Here is a 22,666-nt window from a genome sequence, read left to right on the forward strand (position 1 = left end):
ACCCCACACTACCACCACCTTAAATTGGAGTGTGTGTAATCGAAGAAAAGGGGAGCTGGAAACTAACAGTGAGATTTGTCTTGCCTAACTTGAGCCACCCAAAAATCAGATTTCTAGTTATAACTGATCATTTGGTCTCAGTCTATAGCCAATGGTGGCAGATGGTAATTTCTAGAGGATAATTCACCCTGTGTATTTCTTACGCTTATCTTAGAATGGAATGGGTCACCCCGTAGAAATGCCCAGCTCTTTCAATTTCCTTTAAAAAGTTTTAAAACTAGTTCTAACCTGAAAAAGTTAAAATTTACTCACCACCTCCAAGGTATATGGGAAACCTTAGAAATGAGAGAGAGAGAAGCGTAGCATCTAGGGAGGCAAATGGAGTTGTCATTAATATTGGGAAGTAAGGCTAGTGTTTCTAAGGGAAAGAGCCAGAAACAAACAAGATGCTAAACAGAAATTAAGAGAGTGAAAGTAGGCAATAGAGTGATTAGAGGATAGCCCAGAGTCGTGAGGCAAGATAAGTGCTACAGGGAGGGGATTAGGTGACACAATTCTGCATCTGTGAGGGTATGAAGGAAAGTGTTACAGGAAGGTTTGGAAAGAAAATCTGAAGAGAAAAGGAAGAGTACAGAATACTTGGTGTTATTTTGTGTGATGTTTGGAAGAGCCCATGCAGAGAAAAATATAGGTGAGGAATAGATATAATGTTTAAAAACCGTCAGGAGGGAGGCAGAATATGTATGCAAGTATGCAACCCTTCAGTCCTGCTATGTTTATCAACTAGAAGAAGAAGCATTCTTACTTTGTCAGATTTGGGAGAAACAATTTTGTTATGTGTGCACAGGAGAGGGGAAGGGTTATCTGACTGCTTGTTTGGGTGTTCTGCTTTGTTTCAAAAACTTAGCTGTTTTGCTGTTCTGTAGAAATACTGTTGCACATTATAATGTATATACATGGATTTGCAAGCTGGAATTGTCCACATATACATGCCTTTGGCATCAGTAACCATATATATGTTTTGATTTGACCCATATCTAGGCAAAGATAATGAATTTTTTTAGCATAGTCCCTCAGTTTTCACAGTTGTAATGAGCATGCGTTTATAAGGGGGAAACAAAATGCTAAGCTAAATAAAGAAAATTCAGTATAGAAAGAAGATCAATGCCTTTCATTGCACAGTAGTATACTCTTATTTGAAATACTGGCCACTACCCCCTCAAATGTGGAAAGAAAGTTGATTCAGAGAATAATTAGAAATTGAAATATTGTCTTAAGAGATTTAGAAGATAAATATTATTTGCTGTAGAGGAAAGTTCATAAAATATATATAAGGAAATTAAGAAAATAGAATTCTATAAAATGAGGATTAGAATAAACAAGGTAGATATGCCATTTGTATTAGGGGAGTCTGAAAACAAGATACAGCTTGCTGGAATTGCAGCAATTTCACAATGCCTTTTCTAAGAAGAATTTTGTCCCTCAAAACACAGTTGGTTTATGGAACTCATTGTCGTAGTTCAAGGTAGGGTTGAAATTGCGATTTTGGAAAGTTTCATAGACTCTGTCTAGCAAGTTGCAAAATGATTAAGCTTTAAGTAAAATATGTATTTGTTAAATTCTTGAAGGGAATCATAAATACAAGTAATCTGAGACATAGCACTGTTGGTAACTTTTGTCCTTAGTCCTTGTTATTTATCTGCCCACTGCCACTTTCCTTGCATGGTCCTTTTGAAGTAGTTGATCATTCTCATAATTTTTTAGCTGAAACTAGCCACTGCTCAGATTTACTTAGGTCATTGCCCTACTCTTCAGGTCACATGGATGCAAATAATTTTTCCTGTACCATGTAACAGGCAAGGTTTAGGTGGCTTTACAGTTACCTCTGTGACCTCTGTGTTTCATTCACAGGAGTAAACTTAAGTAGAATCTTTGCAGCTCTTTAAGTGGAGCTGCACACTCTGTGAAGATTGGTTGCATGATATTCTGTCAGGAAACACCACCTTCATCCATGATTGATTAAAACTGCTGTAGGCATGAGAATGTCTCAAAGGACACCTTATTATAAATGTGTTGCTAGCTGCCCTGAGGGTGACATTATAATACTGAGGATCAACTGAGAAGACAAGCTAATTCAGGCTCAGCTGAGTTCTGGCCGCAAGGAATGCTTCATTGTTCAACTGGGTATCTGAGCATCTCATTGAAATGGACACCACTCAGACCACAGTTAGTTTTAGGAAAAGACTGAAGACCACTAGAAAGACCACAAAAGAGTGAAGTCCAGTACATACAATGTGGTTTTAAAAAAATTTACAAATCTAGCTGCTGTGAATGTTTTGCACTATCAGCAGCAGTAGTTCATTTCTTGCTAGTTTTGGTTTTGCAGCAGGTCTGGTCTCTAGTACTAATACAGCCAGAATAGAATGACATATTTTTTGAGTTTGATTACTGACAGTTTCTTTTCCATTTTAATTCAAAAATACAGTGGGAACTATTTGAACAGAGGAAACTATTCATGCCTTAAAACTAGGATCTTGCTCACCAGCTTTGCTTAACCTGGGACTTGTGCTGATTCACATGAAACTATCACTGAGGAAGAACACAGTGAAATGTTGTAATTCTTATATGGAAAAACCCATTAGTTCACCCTAAGGGTACTGAAATGTTTTCACAAAATGGGCTCAAGAATCTCCTGATTAATTCAACCTGGTGCTTTCACATAGCTTGTTGTATTTGCCAGCTTTTGAACCCTAACATAACACTATCTGGGTGAAACCTAGACATCCAGCAAATGGTGGCAACCCCCCACCTCTCCTGCCAAGGCACTAGCTTGAGATGGAGATATATATATATATATGTGGGTGGCCTGAATTTGTACCCTTTGACTGCCTGTGACACGGAAGGGGAGAGGTTTGTCCAATGTCCCTACATCACTGAAGAAGATAAGAGAGCACTGGGAAAGTATTTTCCTGCTTGCTTCCATATCTTTTTTACAGTCCCAACTATGCTTTTTATCTCCTCCTCACACTTTAATGAGGGAAGTTTGATCTTCCTACACCAGTTCTGTTTCTTTTATAGATGTTTATATAAGGAAAAACATCTTTCACACACATTGCTGTTATGCAGTCAAATCAGGGTTCTTCACCTGGTGTGCAAAAGCTGAAACACACACAGAGCCAAGATATCTGTTTATTGCATGTCTGTGCAGAGATGGGTGCTAGGTGGTAAATCCACAAAACTAGCCCACCTCTTAACACATGGTAAAACATTTTATACACTTTGAACAATTGTTTATAATTACATTTAGTCACACTTAATTCTCATTGGTTCCTACTAGCCTTGTCTCCATTTAGAGGTAACATGTTCTTTCTTTTCACTGCATGTTCTATGGGGAGAGGGCTTTGTTTGCAGAGGGCTCTCTTTGCTCGAGGGTGGACCTTTTAGTATGTTAATTAGGATAGTTCATGTATAGTTCAAGTAATTTTCTGTTTGGTCTCATTAACCATTTGGTTCCCCTTGAGTTTATCTTGTTGTGTCCCAGCTTGGCATATTTATGATGATGACTATTCCTTCTCCCAAGGCCATGTCTTGTTAACTGTTTGTAAGGGTTGATTAACATCCTCTGTTTTTCAAATTCTTTCTTGTTTTCTTTAAAGTCTATAATTCTTGTTTCATATCCCCCCTTTGAGACTGTATAAGGAAAGAATTTATATTTTCCCCTTATATTAGTATCATCTTTTCATTGGTCAGCCCACACAAGATCGAGTATCTCCATGTACATTGAATTAATACATATATATTCACAAATATTAGAATTTGTACAGTCACAATGTATATCACCTTCTTTATCCATTAACAAATCTCTACCCAAAAGCCATTCTATTTTGAGCAGTCAAGTCAGCCAATTGTTTTATTAGATTGTGTGTATTTCCCAAGGAATGTTGGATAACCTATTTTGCAATCTGATTTATCTGTTCCTTTCATAGGATTGCATCTTTGGATACAAGTGTAATAATTTTCCAGGAGAACAGTGATATTTCCCATTCCTGTTCTTCTCTTCCTCAGTTTATATTAAAGGACGTATTTGCCCATAATTCTCCCCAAGATACGTTAGCAGGCATGAGAATCCTGATTAAAGGAGTTCCTCTCTCTGAGGTTTCTAGGAAGTGTGTACAGACCTAGTAATTGGGTTTGTTCACTATTTGTATTCTTTTCTGTTTTGGTTTAAAATGCCTGTTTTCCTCCCAAGGGTCCTTTAATGGCTGCTTCTCAGAGTTCCTGCTTTGTCCTATCACTATAACTAAGCAAAGGATACCAATTTCTAGTACCATTTCTTGTTACAAGGAAATCAATATTCTTCTGCATGCATTCTACTACTACTACAGTTCTTATTACTAGCATGCAACAATACAAAATTAATCCTCAAGTATAATCTAATTCAAGATATGATTTTTCAAAATCCCTTGTACGGTTCATCAACCTTTAGAAAATTTTAATTTACAGTCCCCAGTTTGTTCAGTGGTCCACAGTTTTGTTATACATGCCTTCTTCACCCAGGTATAATGTATCCAGAAGTCAACTACTCCTAATTTCACTGCTATGTAGGCAGTCACTGGAACAGCATATGGGCCTTTCCATTTTTCTTTTAGTGGTTCATCTCTCCAACTTTTGAGGTAAGCCAGATCTCCTGGTTGAAATTGATGCACTGGTAAATCCAAAGGCAAAGGTGCTCCTTGATTCATGTATCTTAACGACTTCTCTCACCCGATTAGTACAGCAAGGGATCACTTCCGGCCATCCTGAAAAGGTATCTACTAAAACAAGCAAATACTTATACTGGTTGCAGCTCGGCAACTCAGAAAAATCTATTTTCCAGTGTTCCCCAGGAGTAATTCCTCTTTCTTTCCAGACTGCTCCATGAGCATGAATACCTCCAAATGCATACTTAGGATCTGTACAGACGTTAATCCTTTTCCCTTTTCCAATTTCTAATGCTTGAGTTAAAGCAATTATTTTTGCCTTTTGGGCTGGTGTATTAGGAAGTAATACATTAGCTTCAATATCTTCCATTTCTGCATATCCTGCCTGTCTTACTTTGTTACATACAAAGCTATTCCCATCTATGAACAATTCTATATCTTTCTGTATCTGGGCTCCCAAATGGTCCATCTTTCAAGTCTGGTCTGCTAGCAAAAACTTGCTCAATAGTACTTAAACAATCATGTTGTATAGGTTCTTGTTCTGGCAGGAGCAATAGGGTGGCAGAGTTCAGGGAGGTTACTGTTGTAAGATCTGTGTCCTGTTCTAGCAACACTGCTTGGTATCTCACTAGCAGAGTAGGAGAGATCCAGTGATGTCCTTTCTGTTCTAGCACAGCTGCTACTGCCTGAGGCACTAGGACAGTCACTGGGGTCCTAAAGCTGATTTTCAGTTAGCAGTGCTGTGGCAGCTACAGCTCATAGGCAAGCAGGCCAGCCTTTACTTCACTTAATTGTTTACAAAAAATAGTTGACTGGCCACTTCCAGTCACCAAGCAGCTCAGTTAACACTCCCAGCGCCACCTGCTGCCTTTCATGTACATACAGCTGAAAAGGCTTGTTCATGTTAGGTAAGCCCAAAGCTGGAGCTTCCATCAATTTTGGTTTTATGTCATCAAAACCATTCCGAAATTCTGTAGTCCATTCTAACAGTTCTCTAGGACCTTTTATGGCTTCATATAAAGGCTTAGCCATCCATTCAAAAGTTGGTATCCATATCCTGCACCATCCTGCCATTCCTAAAAATCCTTATAGCTCTCTTTGACTTTGGCACTGATACCTGACAGATGGCTTCTTTTCTATCAGTTCCAAGTTCTCTCTTTCCCCTGGGAACTTCAAACTCTAAATATTGAACTTTTTCTTGAGCTATTTGTGCTTTGACTTTTTGAAACCTGGTAACCTGCAAATGCCAGTGGGTTTTCTAAACTTAACTGTTGCTTCCAAACAGCTCGCTCCAATCAACTTGTCATCTCCATATTGAAGCACAGTAATATCAGGGTATTTACCTTGCCATGGCTCCAGTTCCTTTGCCAGTACATTACCAAACAGAGTGAGGCTGTTCTTGAAACCTTGTGGGAGCACCGTCCAGCTTAACTGACTTTTCTTCCGGTAGTTGTGTGCTCTCATTCAAAGGTGAAGAGGGTCTGACTCTGCTCATCAACAGGTATGCAGATTTCAGATCCAGAATTGTAAAATAAACATTTGTCTCTGGTATTGTGGCTAAAAGCATATATGGAGTTGTTACCACAGATGAACATCTACAGTGATCCAATTTACTTCCCTTAAATCTTGGACCAGCTCATGAGTCCTGGGTTTCTTTACAGGCAATATAGAAGTATTATATTCAGATTGGCACTCCTGCAACAGTCCATGTTCTAGGAAGGCATTAATTATTGGTTCCCACCCTTTCCTAGCTTCAATTTTGATAGGGTATTGTCTTCTCCTTACCAGTTTTGCCTAAGGTTTCAACTCAATTTCAATAGGAGATGCATTCTTTGCTTTTCCCAGTTTCTTATATGCCCAAACCAAGAGAATTATCGCATTCAATACCATGTCTGGGATGTTGTATTCAGGCTTCTCTAAAGTTTTATCTGTCAGCAAGCAAATTTATGCTTTTGAAGCTGTATCAGGTGGGATGTGGAGCTGTACAGAATTCTCAGAGAAAGTTATTTGAGCATTCAACTTGCATAATAAGGCATATATAGAAATTATTGAGTTAATTTAGTATTTCAAATTGTGCATTCCATAGGTTTTAAGAGAGGCCATATAGTTCATTTTCCCGTTGTCCCAACAATTGGGGTTGTCATTTTATTTAAGGGTCACTTACAACTAATGATTAGGAAATGAGTTGCTCCACTATCCGTCAAAAAAAAATAATCAGTAATCTCATTCACCAACTTCACTGGAACCAGAGGATCAGCTGGGGAAACTTTGATTTTATCCCCCGGTCCCCTTCATTCATCCTAATTTTCTAACAAAATAAGATTTACATCCTTTTTGTCCCCTGACTCACGCTTTCCCCCCCGAGGTAGGACACTCCTTCTGATGTCCTTCTTTTTTGCATATAGCACAACTGATTCAGTCCCAAGGATGTTCGACTTTTCAGATCTCTTCCCAACCCCATTCCCATTCTTCCTCTCTTTATTCTTCCTCTTCCTCTACCTATTCCTCTGTTACCTGCTACCAATAGAGATGCTTTTTGTTCTTTTTTCTGCTTTCGTTTTTTACACACTTTATATGCTATCTCTATCAACTGTGAGACAGACATTCCTCTTGCCCTGTCGACCTTCTGCAATTTTTTCTTACAGCTTGTGATGATTGTCCAACTAATAACATGTTTGACATTTTCTGATTAGCTTTCGCATCTAGATTTAAATCCGTCCACTTTTTGTCTACCTCACAACCTCTCATAAAAAGCTGATGGACTTTCTTTAGGACCCTGTTTTCTAGAACTGGTACATTCTGTCAGGGTTTTCCTGATAAAAACTGACAGTTTGTTTCCAGATCAGAGGTAGCAAATGGCACATGTACAAGAACTGGTAAGCCCTCCACCCCTAGTGCTTGTCTCAGAGGTGCTTGACCTCTGAGATTGAGATTGCTCTTTGAGACTAGTTTCAGACTGGACTTGCCCCCTTGTCCTGCTGGAAACAGGACTGAAGTTTTTATCACCCATCTGGTTTAGGTTCTTGTTTGGGGTTTGGGTTTGGTTTGGTTTGTGGTTTGGTGGGGGTTTTTTGGGGGGGTGAGGAGCGCAGTTTTGGAAGCATCTGATGATTTTTCCTGCATTTGTACCATATAGGTGTGGGACTGTGGGCACCAACAACTGTATATCCTCTAGTTCCTCCTGCAACAACATACAGTCCCATTCTTACTGCAATTCTTTCCACGTATACTCTTCTTCTTCCCAGCACATACAGCATCAACACATCTCCCCCCATTTACACTTTTTCTGAGTATCTGGTTCTCTATACAAAGTCATAAAGATATCAATATAAGGCACTTTATCCCACTTACCCTGTTGGCAACAAAACAACATCAATTGTAATATAGTATTAAATTGTAAAGACCCATTTGCTCAGCTGACTTCTGGTTGTCTGAGTTATACTTCAGTTTGGACATCTGACCATGATCAAATCTAAACTATTTGGGTCAAACCCAAACATCAGGCTAACCTGTACCTAGAGTTGTACTTCCCGCTTTGGCCCATGCAGCTTTTCCAAAAAGATACAGCTATATCAGCCTGATCTGTCATTAGCCAGGCATGTCCAGTCTAATATTATGGGAAAGAAAAACTTGGTTTTGTACTTAAGATAGAGAGAAGGGTGCCTGTAAGCAAGGTTTGAGCCTAAGGAAGTCCTATTACACAGTGAGCTGCCTGGCTACAGCCCAGTACTGCAGCTTCACCTCCATCATGGGATCCAGTGTGTCAGACTAGCATCTGTCACATAATCAGGTCCACAGGATCTTGTGTTGAACCTTGAGAAGTCCTAGAAAAACAAACTGTTCATCTCCTTAAGCTGTTAGAGAGTTAACTGCCTATTTACCACCCTAGTGGTGAAATAAGTGCTTGGGAGGTGAAAGAGACCATGGCAGCACAGCATGTCTTCACATGCCCAAAGTGAAAATTATACCCACAAAAGCTGCCACTGCAATTTTGAACTTAGAGCATTTTCCAGATCTCTCATAGTTAATACTGTGGAATGTTCCAGCTGTGTTTGTAGTCACGAATGTAGGATGGAAAGCCAGTCCATAATTTTCTACCCACTGTTTATAAATGCCGTATGTTCATAATGTAGGTTTTTCTTTTTTCTTCCCATTGTCTTGATATAGCCTGACTCACATTGCAGGGGGCGGGGGGGTGGGGGTATTTTTAGTGTTATTTTACCATGGGAGTAGATTTTTTTGTTTTATTTATTTGGGGATTGTTTGTGTGGCATATTTTCCAGAGTTACTTCTACAACGATGACACATTTAACTTCAACTACGCCCAAGCCAAAGCTGCCATGGGCAATTTTAGTGAGGCTGAAGAGGTATGTATTTACTTTCTTTAAAAAACAACAATGGAAACATTTCCCACATACTCCCCCCTTTCCTTCCTTTTCTCCCTCTAGATCTTCATGTTGGTTGAAAATAAGTAGGTTGTGTGGAACATCATCTTCCCCTTCTTAGAGGAACTGAAACTCTCAACGAACACTATTCAGAAAAGATTATCTTGCTAATCTTGTAATGTGAGGTATATGGGGAGTCATGCTGCTTGTGGCGCATCACAAGAGTGCTTGTAGCTATCTAATTGATCAAAGAATGCCCTCTTAATCAGATTTCCTATGCTTTGTGTGGGATCCCAGGCAGTCCTATTGATCAGACTGACTAGGGCATGCTGAGTAAAAGGCACTGAATAGTTAAGAGCTTCTAGGTGTCCCTAGAAATTTGTGTTTAAAAAACCCATATTCTTCCTCTGAGAGATGTGGGAGGAAAAGAGGAAGTGCTCAGTATCTTATTCAGCAGCATACAGATACAGCTGGAAGAGATTAACTTCTACACACAGCATTTTTTGTGTCTATGTGCAGAAGAAACTTAATTACAACTAAAATATGCAAAAGCAAATAGCTATTATGAAGATGGAAGCAATCTTTTCCACAAGACCAGAAAGAAGACAAGCCAGGAAAAAAAAGCAACCACATAGCCTGAAGTGAATCATATAGGTTTGGTTGGTTTGGGGTTTTTGTTTGTCTTGTCTTTCTAACTTTTTAACTCTTCAGGTTTCTCAACAACAGAGCCCCCCTGGGTTTTGGGGGAGTTTTTTGGGTTTTTTATGGTTTGTTTGGTTGTTGTTGTTGTTCGTTTTTTGTTTTGTGGGGGTTTGGGTTTCGGTTTGTTTGTTTGTTTGTTTGTTTGTTTGTTTTGGGGGGTAGTGTGGGTTTTTTCCCCCCCAGCACCCACCCTCTTAACTTCTGTTACCTGAAAGTGCATCTCTCTCTTAAGAAAAATATCCAAGACTGTCAGGCAAAAGGATATATATGTCAATTCACCTGCCTTAATTTAGTTAGCTTAATGAAAAGTCAAGTGAGTATGTTTTAAAACTATGCTGGCAGGCTACACTAATTCCTGAGACCTCATAAAGATGACAGTGCTTCAAGTAAGCTTTAGCTGAAGCCAGGCAACAAAATCACAAAGGTGTAAACTCAGGTTTCTTACACATTATTCTAGACAAATTTGTGTTACATTGCTGATGTATTTAAATAACAGAATTATGTAATTAAATTGATTAGTCTGGCCTAATGTCTGATCTTTGTGATGACACTTTCATATAAAGATCACCCTTCCCCAGTGTCTCATAAACTTGTAAAATATCTCCACATATAGCACTTAATAAGTTATTTAAAAGCTTACAGCTTACCTCCCTGAACATAATGAAATAAAACCTATGATAAAGTGCTACTTACAATGATAATTCTGCTTTCTTTTTATTTCTTCCTTTTCCCCTTCTCCTTGCCCCAAAATTGAGGATCACCAATGTTTAACCAATAAAAATGTCAGTAATTTGTGGAACTCACTGTTCCAGTACATATATCTGCTCCTGTAAAGATACTTTGACTTTTGACAGTACCTGCAGAGGGGCATAAACAGCTTTTTTCTGTGAACAAAGCCAGAGTACAATTTAAAATGTGTAACCTCCCCCCACGCATTGCTTTAGCTGTAGAATGTAATAAACCTGAATTTGTACAGTAAGCTACAAAAGCTGAACATTTTGCCTCAGAACCTTACTGAAACCAAAATGGTTAGAAAAGGCTTATTGCTGCCCTGAAATGGTCTCTGACATGTCTAGGGAGGAAAGGCTCATATATATGTGAAACTTCTGGTATTTCAAGAAGATGCTAATGTAATTGCTTGCAATGCTTCCTAAACAAACACATTCCAAATAGCTTTTCCCACAGGCCCAGTGTTCCTTTGTGCTGTTTGTGTTGCATGGCCGCCCACTGGCACTTGTTCAGAGGAGGCCGCACCCTGCACACAGCTTGGCGTTTTGAAGCTGCAGAAGTCCCTTGATAAGCATGGCACTGTTTGAATCCTCCACCTACCCGACACAGAGACGTCCCTACGCTGCAGTTGCATACCCTAACTCTTCTCATAAAGCAGTTGTTCGTGTGGCTTAAGCATTAGCTGCATGTTGAAACGAGGCAGCTGTGCCTTCTCTTTGTTTAAAAAGTACATGCATGTATAATCTTTTATTTTCCTTCTTCCTGCAGGTGTTCCTTTTGATCCAGAGCGAGAAGATAAAGAATGATTTTGTTTACCTTAGCTGGCTGGCTCGCTGCTGTGAGTCACTTTATTCTCAACGTTGCAGAATACAGATCCTCCTCTATTGCATCAGTCTTGGCAATCCACTTTCCTAATTGAATTTAATGTTGTAGGTGGATTCAGGACTATGAAAGTGAAAAGCTGATTGCACTAGTTATAGCATGGGTGGTTATTGCACCTTTCATACACCTGGCTATAGTAAGCAATTACTGCTTCAGTGCAATGCTGTTATAGTTCCGTCAATGCAGCTTTATCCTAACCAGTGAACCTTTTTCTTCTCAGTTGTCTACTCAATTGCTTGAGTGAAGATTTTCTGTCTTTTAAGACTGAGTTACAACTCTGAAATGTTCAGAGTAAAACATAAAATAGAAGCATCATACTGGGTCAGGGCCAAGGGTCTGTTTGCCTCCAAGAGTAGCCAGTGTCAGATGTCTAGGGAAGAGAAGGATGAGGCAAGCGTTCACAGTGTTTTTCTTCCTACCACATTACTCTTTGTGTTGTCCAAACTGCTGTGCCTGAGGGATGTCCTTTATAATCTCCGGCATTTTTTTTCTTCCAAAAAATTTTCCATTCTTTCTGTGAACCCAGAAAACTTTTGCTATGTTAAATATCCTATAGCAAGTTTTATTTAGTTTTTCTGAACCCCAATTCAGATACAGTGCCATATGCAAAATAGTATAGAGGTGGGCTTTTCTAATAACTCAGTCTGAGACTCCTTAGGCCAATTTGTTTTCCTTACAGTGCCTCAATACAAAAATGTTATCTTATCCAACAGTTTTCAGTAGTTGTACTTGGAATGTAAATATGTATGTTTTGGGACATAATACCATATCGCAGACATGTTCAACATCTCTAATGTGATCTTTCCAGACAGGCACATGACACCTATGGATGCCTATCTGACTCTACTTTTAGGACATGCCAGTTTATTTCCTTGTTCATTTGTCCTGGTTTTGACTGGGGTAGAATTAATTTTCTTTTCAGTACCTGGTACAGCGCTGTGTTTTGGATTTAGTATGAGAATAACTCCCCGATGTTTTTAATTGTTGCTAAGTAATGTTTACACTAAGTCAAGGACTTTTCAGTTTCTCAGGCCCTCCGTGAGAGGGCTGGAGGGCACAAGGAAGTGGGAGGGGGCATAGCCAGGACAACTGACCTGAGCTAGCCAAATGGACACTCCATACCATAGAACATCATGCTCAGTATATAAATTGAGGGGGTGCCCAGAGCCTGCAGGTTTCTGCTTGGGGACTGGCTAGGCATCAGTCAGCAGATGGCGAGCAATTGTATAGTACATCACTTGTTTGAGGGGTTTTCTTCTTTTGGATTTTATTCCTCTTTCCCTCTCTCTCCTTTTCATTACAATTGTTGTTATTATTATTTTATTTTATTTCAACTCAATTATTAAATTGTTCTTATCTCAGCCCTCAAGTTTTACCTTTTTCCCTGATTCTCCTACGCATCCCACTAGGGGCAGGGGGGCAGTGAGCAAGTGGCTGTGCAATACTTAGTTGCTGGTTGGGGTTAAACCATGACATCATTAAGCTGCAATACCTGGTTAGGTTTGAGCGTTTTATATGTGAATGTTTTCTGTGAATTTTTTTGACAGGAGAACTCCCATTGCAAAGGGAATTTATGGTTGCTCAGTAGACAGTGTTCATCCCTCTGATTCTGTGCTGTAGTAGTTCTTTGACATATATGTGGGGATGCAAAACTCTTTGAAGGTGCTACTTATTATGCAAGAAGTAGAATTAACACCATGTTATCAATTAAAACCTGTCTAGCTCTTTCATAGGAGTTGCTGTATGTTCTTGAGTGTGTTTTGCCATTCTGAATTCCTGCTGAAGTTTCAGTAGAGCTGCTGTATTCTTCTGTGTCTGTCTTAAAATTTTGATTTTTCATTCCCTGCTAGAATTCAAGCTGCTAGAATTCTTTGCAGAAACAACTTTTCAGTGATTAATATAGTTACATTTTTGTGTCAAGTATGTAAATTACTATTAGGTCCTTCTGGATAAAAGCTGCTGTGGAAATTACAAAGCATTACAATACATTCATGTTAGAATATGATTAGGTATTGAGCTGTAAACAATTCAATGCTGAAATATTTCCAAAGGGCAAAAAGTACCAAAGATGCATATTTTTTGGATGCTAGACAGTATTTTTTTGTTTAATATTATTGTACTATTTATACCAAATTCTTCTTGAAGAGAAGGTAAAAAAAAGTGAATTAGCACAGTACTCCTTTTCTCTAGATGAATGGGTTGGTATTTGGAAATTAAGAACTGGCTGTTTGGCACTGTGTATGGTATCTGGAGCTGATGAAAGAAAAATCTGATTTGATGTCTTGCTGCCTCCTGAACAAGAAGTGTCTATAAATCCTGTAATTTGGTGCTACATGTTTATTGTTGATGATTGTCACCTGCAACATATGTATTGGCACAGTGGGCACAGATATAATAAACTAAACAGTCCATCTTTTGAAAGAGCACAAGAGTGATCCATGTGTGAACAGCCAGCTGCTCTGTGAGTAGCTAGTAAGGCTTAAAAAGAAAGGAATACTTAATTTAATTTTATTTTCTCCCAGTACTTGAATCAGTCTGAAATCACCAATATCAACATCAGATTCAACAGAATGGGTTCTTATCTGCAGAAAATCAAATTTTAGAACCCTTTGTGTTCAAACATCGTAGTAGAATTTCCACTAGCTGAGATGGAAGATTCAGATTCTTTTGTTTCTATTTATGTATAGCAGAAATTTTTAAAGTTAGAGGCCAGTGAAAAATTCTAGTCATACAGGCATATTTAAAACTAGCACAAAATCTCAGGAATTTGGAAACATTTTTTCTAGTAGATGCATAATGACAAGTTTGGGTTTTGTTATTCTTGGAGGGGCTCTGCCACCCCACCCCCTCCTTTTTGGTTTGCTATGAATCATGGGAATTGAATGTTTAGATTGAGGTGGGCACCAAGTATTAAAGACCTCAGTTCTGTGCCAAATAAAATTTTTATGTGTGTAAGAACACGTAATACTAAATCTCACCATCTAACTGGATTGCCGCAGTTCATTGTCCTGCATAAAATAACTTCTCTAATGCTTCCCATTCTGTTCCTTAATCACATGTGAAATCATGAGAGTTGTGCTTATTGCTGTTTTTGTGAAATATAAATTGAGGTGTAAATGCCATAATTATTCCTCTTGCTGTTTGTATCTCTGATGAATTGGCTGTTATCACTAGTAAGGCCGAAGATAAGGACAAGTTTCCCTTCCCAACCTCATGGTCACAGGGTGAGGCATGCATTTACATTAAGCATAGAAATTTAGGAACGTTTACTCCTCCTGCCATTGAGTATTGTGCACGTCATTTTCTTTTCACAATCCCAGCTATTTTTTATTGCAGATATTATGAATAAGAAACCACAGCTGGCCTGGAAGCTCTATCTGAAGATGGAGACCTCAGGGGAGTCCTTTAACCTATTGCAGATCATTGCAAATGATTGCTACAGAGTGAGTCTTCTCTTCGGAGCTTCATGTATGACATGTTAATTCAGTGATTGTACCAACAGTCATTTTTTTTTATACTTTCCATCATTGTCATCACTAGTGAACTTTCTTTTATAACAGCAGGATGTCGTAATAATGTAGATGAGTTGGCAAGGATTAGTCAGTATTTTAACCTCCAGGCCTTCTTGGTCAACAGCCCACTGATTAAAACATTGGTAAATTAATGCATGCTAGAGCTATCAATAACAGTAACAGTTCTTCCCCTACTAGGGATTCATTGTTAGTAGAAAATACAAGAAACTTTTAAGAAAAAAATCTAGCATAGATTCAGCAAGTAGCTTCATGGTGCGTTTTTTTCCTGTGTCAATGTTATTTGTTTCCTTAAAGCTTGTAATGGCAATGGGAGATAGTCCTTTGTTAATCATAAAGAAATGGAAAGAGAATTCCCACAACTACTATTCTATCTGCCTGAGTGGGGCAGAGAGACATGGTGTGTGTGTAATCACTAGGGGTAAAACTACTTAGAAAAACTGGTGAGCTTAACTGCCTACAACGGGATCCCTGCTAACACAAAATATTTCTTCTTCTTTTGAACCTGTTCTAAAGGGGACTCCTAAAGAGATAAGGTTAGACTAAGCAGTCTTAACATTTTTAAAAGTCAAGCTAGACAAGACAATGTCCACTTCAGTAGGGATGCTGTAGGCATTTTAGGACAGGTTACAATATATGCTACCTTACTTATACTAAGCTTCTGGATTAATGTTTACTAGTTCTGATGCTCCGTGCTACTACACTGCTGGCACACCTCCAAATTCAAGTTTATACAAAGCTGTGTTAAATAGTGAAGAGATCTTGGGAAGCTGATTACAATTCTGACTAAATTCTTAACATCTAATTCTCAGACGGTGTCTATATACAGTGAGACTTAGCTCTGGTTCAACTTTTTTTGCTGTTCTGCAAAGCATAGAAAGAGAACATGAGAGCTTCATCTGCAGGATGGATGTAGAGGCATATAAAGAAATCTTGTCTGAGAGGATTGTAAATGGCGCTACAAGAAAAAGAAAAATTTGTTGTCCTATGCAAAGTACTGCTGTGCAAGAGGTCAGTGGACAATAATAGGATGCTGTATCTAGCATCCTCTCTGCCATCTCCAAGGGTGATTGCACTGTGTTGGGACATAGACAAGTAGCAGCTCAGTGACAGGACAAAATGATGTTCTTTGGAAAAGTGTCATGGTGAGACACAGGCCATCCACTTTCCAGATTATATTGGCCAGAGCCAGAAGGTAATTTTTATCAGTTATTTAGGAAGCAACCATTTTATATTTAATTTAAATTAAATATAAAATATAAAGACAGTTTGTAATTTTGTGATTGTGCAAATATAGTAGTTCACTGTTGTAAGAAGGCAGATGTGAGAAAAGCAGAACACAGATAACAGGTGTAAAGCTCATGGAGCTGGTTCAGTGGAGCCTAATGCAAGTGAATACACAAGAGCTAGCAGCTATTAGCATAGGCTTATTAGAGATACAGTGACCAAACTTGCCATTATAGAGGAAAGATAGTAAATGGAGTCCTATTGGAAAACCTCCCAATGATTCTCAGTTCAGCCAAGCTCACCAAAGAGCAGCAATATCCACATACTATCTGTAACATTCTTTTTTGCTGTTTTCTTTCATCTGACAATGTAACATGTTTTCAAAATGCTACCAAACATATAACTGAAAAGTCAGAAAATCTACCTTGTGACCTCAAAAGCACTAAGCAAGTTATCTCTTGCACATCTTTCAAGTATTCAATCCACCATCTCACCCTAAAAGTCTTGTTGCTCAAGCAAGTGGCTATGTCTCTGGTGTTTCCCATAGCTGCGGTCTGTGAAAGCAAGTTGACAGTTAGACCGTATGTCAAATCTCTCTCTAGACCATTTAAAGTTTCACTTAATTCAGTTGATTACTTTGCCTGAATTCTTCTTAAAACCTTGTTGTATTCTAGAGGAGAAGCAGCTCCAACACTTTAGATTTATCTAGAGCTCTTAAAAACTGCACTTTCAGGACTAAATCTTTCAGCCTAATTATGTGTCTATGTATGACCATGAATGACTGCTCCGAAGACCAAGGAACTGCTTTTCAAAAATTATTATTATGGTGTTATAACTTCTCTTTCTACACTGCCAGCTGTTTGTACCTCTTCCACTAAACGGCAAGGCCCAAGTTGTTTGAGATTATGTAACGTTTTCCCATTGTTTCTGAAACATTATATTATATTGGAGGTCCAGAGACAGTACCGTAGCTGTAACTTAAGAAGGCAGTTGCACACCAGGCTTCACTCAACAGAATGTTGAATGAACACGGATGGAGCAAGGTCGACAGTGTCCTGAGAAAAGATGTAGCTGGATGCCCGATTGCTATGCTGACAAAATTTGTTCAGTGAGGAAGCTGGGATGCACAACTTCTGGCTAATTTCTTGCTGCTTTTCATGCAATAGCCCATCTTGTCCATATAGGGAACAGCACATGACTTGGGTTGAAGCATTTCTTGCTTTATGTAAGATAGGAGGAGGACATTAAACCAGTATCTGCTTAATGGAACTAGACCAGATGCCAGTTTGGAAAGATCAGTATTCAATTTTTTTCTTTTTAGCTGACACAACTCATACTGTTTATACTGACTATCTTTATTCCCATTCATTTAAGTACTTGCCAGTCAGCTGTGGTTAAAATGACCATTTATGTGAAGATTATGTGAAGACTCATTCTGCAGTACCTGTGTTCTCTGACTAAAGTTTCCAAACATAACTCCCACAGCCTGTTCTTTTTTTCTTAGCAGATGTAGGCTTCCAGCTGAGGCTATGCTCCGTCTACCTTCTGTGCTCTCCCATGGGAAGATGCTAGCCACAAATAACATTGCTATTCAGGCTTGCCCGAATGAAAAACAATCACAGTCATAGATAAGGTCCACATGAGTTATGCTGACTTCAAAAGCCACAGTTACTGTGGTCACTCCTTTCGCACTGACTGTTGCCAACCAACTTGCTTCTTGTTCCCATTTCGCACTGACTGTTGCCAACCAACTTGCTTCTTGTTCCCATTTACAAGTAGAGAACCTAAGGCAAAAAAGATAGGGTACACAGTGATTTTCCTATGTTGGTTTATAGTCACTGAATCTTATTTTGTACTGTCCTGTAACAGTGAAGAAAAAAATTTACCTCTGAGTTAAAACCAAAAGACATCCAAGTATGTCTCTCTGTATATGATCAAAACAAAAGTGCTGATCATTCCTGACTAACAAAGATCACAGTGCAGTTTGTCTGTAATATGTTCAAAGACATAGACCAGTAATGGTGCAGTACTACCTGTTTCTCTGTGTAGAACTGAAATGTGCCTGTTCTGTGTCACTTGCTGCCTGCAGAAAAACAGGAAAATGCACAATTGCTTCTGTGGCTTACTACTGATTTCAGAAAACTGAGCTCAAACTTTTTCATTCCCTTCTGAAAGATGGTCATATAGTCAGAAATAACGTTTCATTTTCTATGCAGATGCATCAGTTTTACTATTCAGCCAAAGCATTTGATGTTCTGGAGAGACTGGACAGTAATCCTGAACACCGGGAAGGCAAGAGGGGTGCTTGTGTGGGTGTCTTTCAAATGATCTTAGCTGGCCGAGAAGCAAAGTGAGTATTCTGTGTTAGATATGAATTTACTTTACTCTTTTCCTATTTCCAGTTAGCTGTAAGCCAGAATCGTAACCTTACTTTAGGACTACGTATCCTCTTCCAATTCTTTATTGACCTTTCAGAGAATAGACTCTGGGCTAGTTGTTCTATATGCAGCGTTCAGTTTGAAGTGTATCTTCCACGCTAACATTTATAGAATAAAAATGGAGAATAACTTAAAAGTGAATGCTAGAACTGCAGGAAACCAAAATACATTAGTCATTATACTAGGAAGAGCTAAATTATAAATGTAGTATGTTCATGAACTGAGGGAAAAGAACCTCGTTTCATGTTGATGGCATAAGAATGGGAAACTGTCCCATGACATTTTAAGTTTCACAGAACAGAACTAAGAAAACATTTACTCTGCACTGTAGGAAGGATGTGACTTCTCTAAACAATGAGTGGATGAGACTGTGTTTTCATTGAAGTTTGCTTTCTGAAGACACTGTCCATTTCAGACAAATAGACTTACTTGATGAAAGCTTAAAGGAAATTATCTGTGTTACTGATAATTTTGCTTTTGGCCCATTTCACTGGATGGGAGAATGAGAGTAGTGAGGCTGTTATTTAAGAACTGTTTCATTGTGAATATTCTGCTGTGACACCAGATGGCCATTCTGCCCTGGCCAAAGCTGCTGTTTCATACATGGCTGGTGGGTGTGTATTTTGGCTTCTACGCCTTCCTTCTATTCCCTTCTCTGCTGGTATAATCTCATTAACTACCGCACCCTTCAAGTGTCCTTTTAGCAACTCCTGCAGTAGATGCAGTAAAAGACACATAGGTTGCTTGTTTTTCAATATGCATACAAGTTCTTGCTGTAAAGTAGCTGGCAAACTGCAGCTTCGTACTGGTTTATCCTACTGGTAACGTTCATTTCCATGTTATTTGTATTTATGTGTAAGGTGATTTGGCAGTATTAACCTAGACGTTGCCATACTGAAGACTAGCAAGCAGCATTAAAGACCAAAAGTTGCTTTCTAGGGAACTACTTTGCAAGAATAAGGATATAAATACACACACACATGCATATTAAACTCCAAATTAATTAATTTTGCTGACTTTTTGCTTTTAATTTCTCTCCTTGTTGCAATTGTATAAAAGACTTTTATTTTTTCTTTTTTTTTTTTGTCCCCTGGGATCTCACCTACTGTGCGTTTTTACCTATTCCTGATCTGCAGATGAATGGACCTCTCTGTCTAGGAACCATGTTTTGCAAAATAGCTTTGATGCAAGTAGTTGTTTCTTGTATCAGTTGGGTCTTATCTTCATTTAAATCTTTGTGTTTCACCTTTGTAGAGAGACTCTACGGGAAGTACTGCATCTTCTGAAGAGCACTGGTAATTCTCAAGTAGAATACATTGTCCGCATCATGAAAAAGTGGGCCAAAGAGAATAGGGTCCCTGTTTAAGTCAGTGCCACAAAATGAACTGGGTTGGTTACTGTAGTGTATGTGGCCATAAGATGTGGGTCTTGATTTCTCCTGTGCATTCTGGGTATCCCCTTCCTTGCAGGACTTTAAACAATCAAGCAGGTTGACCCAGGTGAGCAATGGCATAGTGCAGTGAGATTTCAAAACATTCAGCAAGTGGGTTTTGGGATTTTTATTAAACCTTTATCGGTACTTTTTCTGCTACACCACCTCTATTCCTCATTCAAACTTTCAGTATTTAGTAGTAATTCCAGCTGCACCCAAGTCAAAGTGTTTCTCAGATGTTCCCCAGATTTCTCCGCGCAAGGTACTGGACTGCTTTGTGAGTTTTTTTTCAGCAAGTCTTCTGGCCTTCAGAGAAGAATCATTTGTTAAATGACTGAGAAAGATCTACTTCAGCAAATGATGGAATGTGGCAAGTAGAGAGGATGACGGTGACAACCAAAAGCCAGTACTAGTGTATCAGATAATACAAAAAGACTGCTATATATAAATAGAAGGGTAAAATACAAACCATATTCTGAGTGCTGTCTTTTTCTGGATAAATCTCAATAACTAATACCTTCGTTTCTTAGGGTCTTTTATAAGAATTGTTTTCTCTCTTACTATCTTTTTCAGACCATAGAGATTTGACTGACTGTATTGTTCAATCTTGCTTTGAGGTTTGACACTCAAAACATTTATTCATGTTAATATAATTTGAGTAATCCATTTAGTTTAGCAATCAGATGGATAAAAGAACTGGATGTTTTGAATCACTTCAGCATTTACCACCTTCATTAGCAATATATTTATTATACTTTTGGATTTGTTATACTCTCCTGGTTTTTGCAAACGGTTCAGGGAATACATACTTCTAAAAGAAGGCAATAGTTGTAACATAGAAATTTATTATACGTTTTATAGTGAAAAAACATTTGTATATTACTTTAAAAGGAAAATTTACATTTTCTAGATTTGTAAAATACTTGTGATGGTTATTTTTATCTTTCGGAATGAAACTCAGGATACTCTATTCTCTACTGTCTGTGCTTTGATTAAAGTTCTTAATTGAATCTACAGTTGAATGGCTGGTCTATGTTGCTTCATACTGCAGAAGTTAAAATAGTATATTCATTTTTCTGTGGAAGAGGGCAGATTTGTGACTGGTCATTAAATAAATGCACATTCAGTAATCAGTCAAAGGCAAGCCAATGGCCTTGGACCTGATTTTATGGTAGTGTGCTGAAAATAAGGAGGCTGGGTGTATATGGAACGTATACACCTTTGCCATATAACATGTTAGTGTCTTCACTGCTTTACGCAAAAGCTGTGGGTGTCGTCATTCAGGTATCTAGAAGTGCATTTGATAGTTGCAGCTACTTGCATTTACATCTACAAAACTGATCCATCATACTAGCAACAATAATAGAGCCTTTCAGCAGGAGCAGGGGCAACATTATACGCATTCATAAGAGGTGTGAAAGGAGCAGGATTTTCACTGAAAGCAGTTACAAAATGTGTTTCACTTGTAAAAGGCATTTTTTTTTTCCTTCCCTGTTAAATTAACTTGGAAGCAGGTCGGGAATACAATTATGAGTCTTGGTACAAAGCTAAAAAAAATTGTGTTGGTGGCTTTGTAGCAGATGTTAAACACATCTAATTACTCCCTTTATTGACGCTTAACTTGCAAGAGAGCTGAAGAGCATCCAAATCCATTGCAGACCATTTTACATGTTGGTTGAATCTTCTGAAATGTGTGACGGCATTGCAGCGTAAGGGCTTGGGGACTAATTTTAAATTCTCTGTCTGTGACCAGTGAACAAGTTTTGAAAACCTTACCTTTATTCACTATAGTCACAAAGTCGTATTTGATATGCTAAATAATGTGGGGTTTAGCACAGTGCATTTCATTGCCTGGTAATAAAGCTTTTGTCATGTAAGACATAAAGAACAGGGACTGCAGGGCTTCGACTTGAGCAGTGATGAAATAAAAGATATATTACATATTGTCCTAGCATTTAGGGTCTTGGTAATGGAACAGATGTGTAGGTACTATAAAAATACAGAACAATAAAAGTGCTGAAATATTGGTGTTTATTTTACCTTAGAAATACATTCTAAGACCATCTATTGTTTAATCTGAGATCATATTCAAAGAACAGAGGTGTAAATAGAAGTTGCCTTAGCTGATACAGAAAGGGGAGTTAATAGAGAATTTCTAAAGCTGTTTCTCAGGCAGAGTTAACAAAATCTTATCCCTGCCCGTTTCGGTATTTCCCTGAGCTGTGGTTATTTAAGGAGTCAAGGTACTCTATTTAGGACAGCTAGGAGTGAAGTTAAATATGAAGAAAAACAACAGAAGTGACATATACAGAACAAGCAGGCAGTGAAGAATGCATGTGCAGAGTCAGGAAAACAGGGAAGTTTACTGGGGCAGGAGTAAGTAATAGAAAATTGAAACAGTGGCATTTCAGATAATGTAGTGGAAGAGAAACTAAGGCAGAAAGAAATCACTGCATCATTAGAATTTCAAGGAAGAGTATGGAAAATACAGTAATTTCTTATACTCTGAATAAGCATCTGATTCTGGCAAAAAAGCTATAGAGAATGCACAGAAGGTACTGTGCTAGCAGTCATACCATTAGTAGTGACAGGTGGAGAAAGCCAAACCCAAAACAGCATGTAACTGCTTTCAGTTGGGCCC

General features: G+C 38.5%; 1 protein-coding gene across 1 annotated transcript in view; it reads left to right on the plus strand.

The window, feature by feature from the left end:
• The window catches only part of IFT56 (intraflagellar transport 56), a 55,248-nt gene extending 34,207 nt beyond the window's left edge, over window positions 1–21,041 (plus strand). The window contains exons 14-18 of the mRNA XM_055808908.1: window positions 8,984–9,067; window positions 11,285–11,354; window positions 14,735–14,841; window positions 18,372–18,505; window positions 19,848–21,041. Coding sequence (XP_055664883.1) covers window positions 8,984–9,067; window positions 11,285–11,354; window positions 14,735–14,841; window positions 18,372–18,505; window positions 19,848–19,959 — 507 coding nt within the window. The 3' untranslated portion in view covers window positions 19,960–21,041. The remainder of the gene's footprint in view (window positions 1–8,983; window positions 9,068–11,284; window positions 11,355–14,734; window positions 14,842–18,371; window positions 18,506–19,847) is intronic.
• The last annotated feature ends 1,625 nt before the right edge of the window (window positions 21,042–22,666 follow it).

This window comes from Falco peregrinus, chromosome 6 (genome assembly GCF_023634155.1).
Source record: "Falco peregrinus isolate bFalPer1 chromosome 6, bFalPer1.pri, whole genome shotgun sequence".
In the NCBI taxonomy this organism is placed as follows: domain Eukaryota; kingdom Metazoa; phylum Chordata; class Aves; order Falconiformes; family Falconidae; genus Falco; species Falco peregrinus.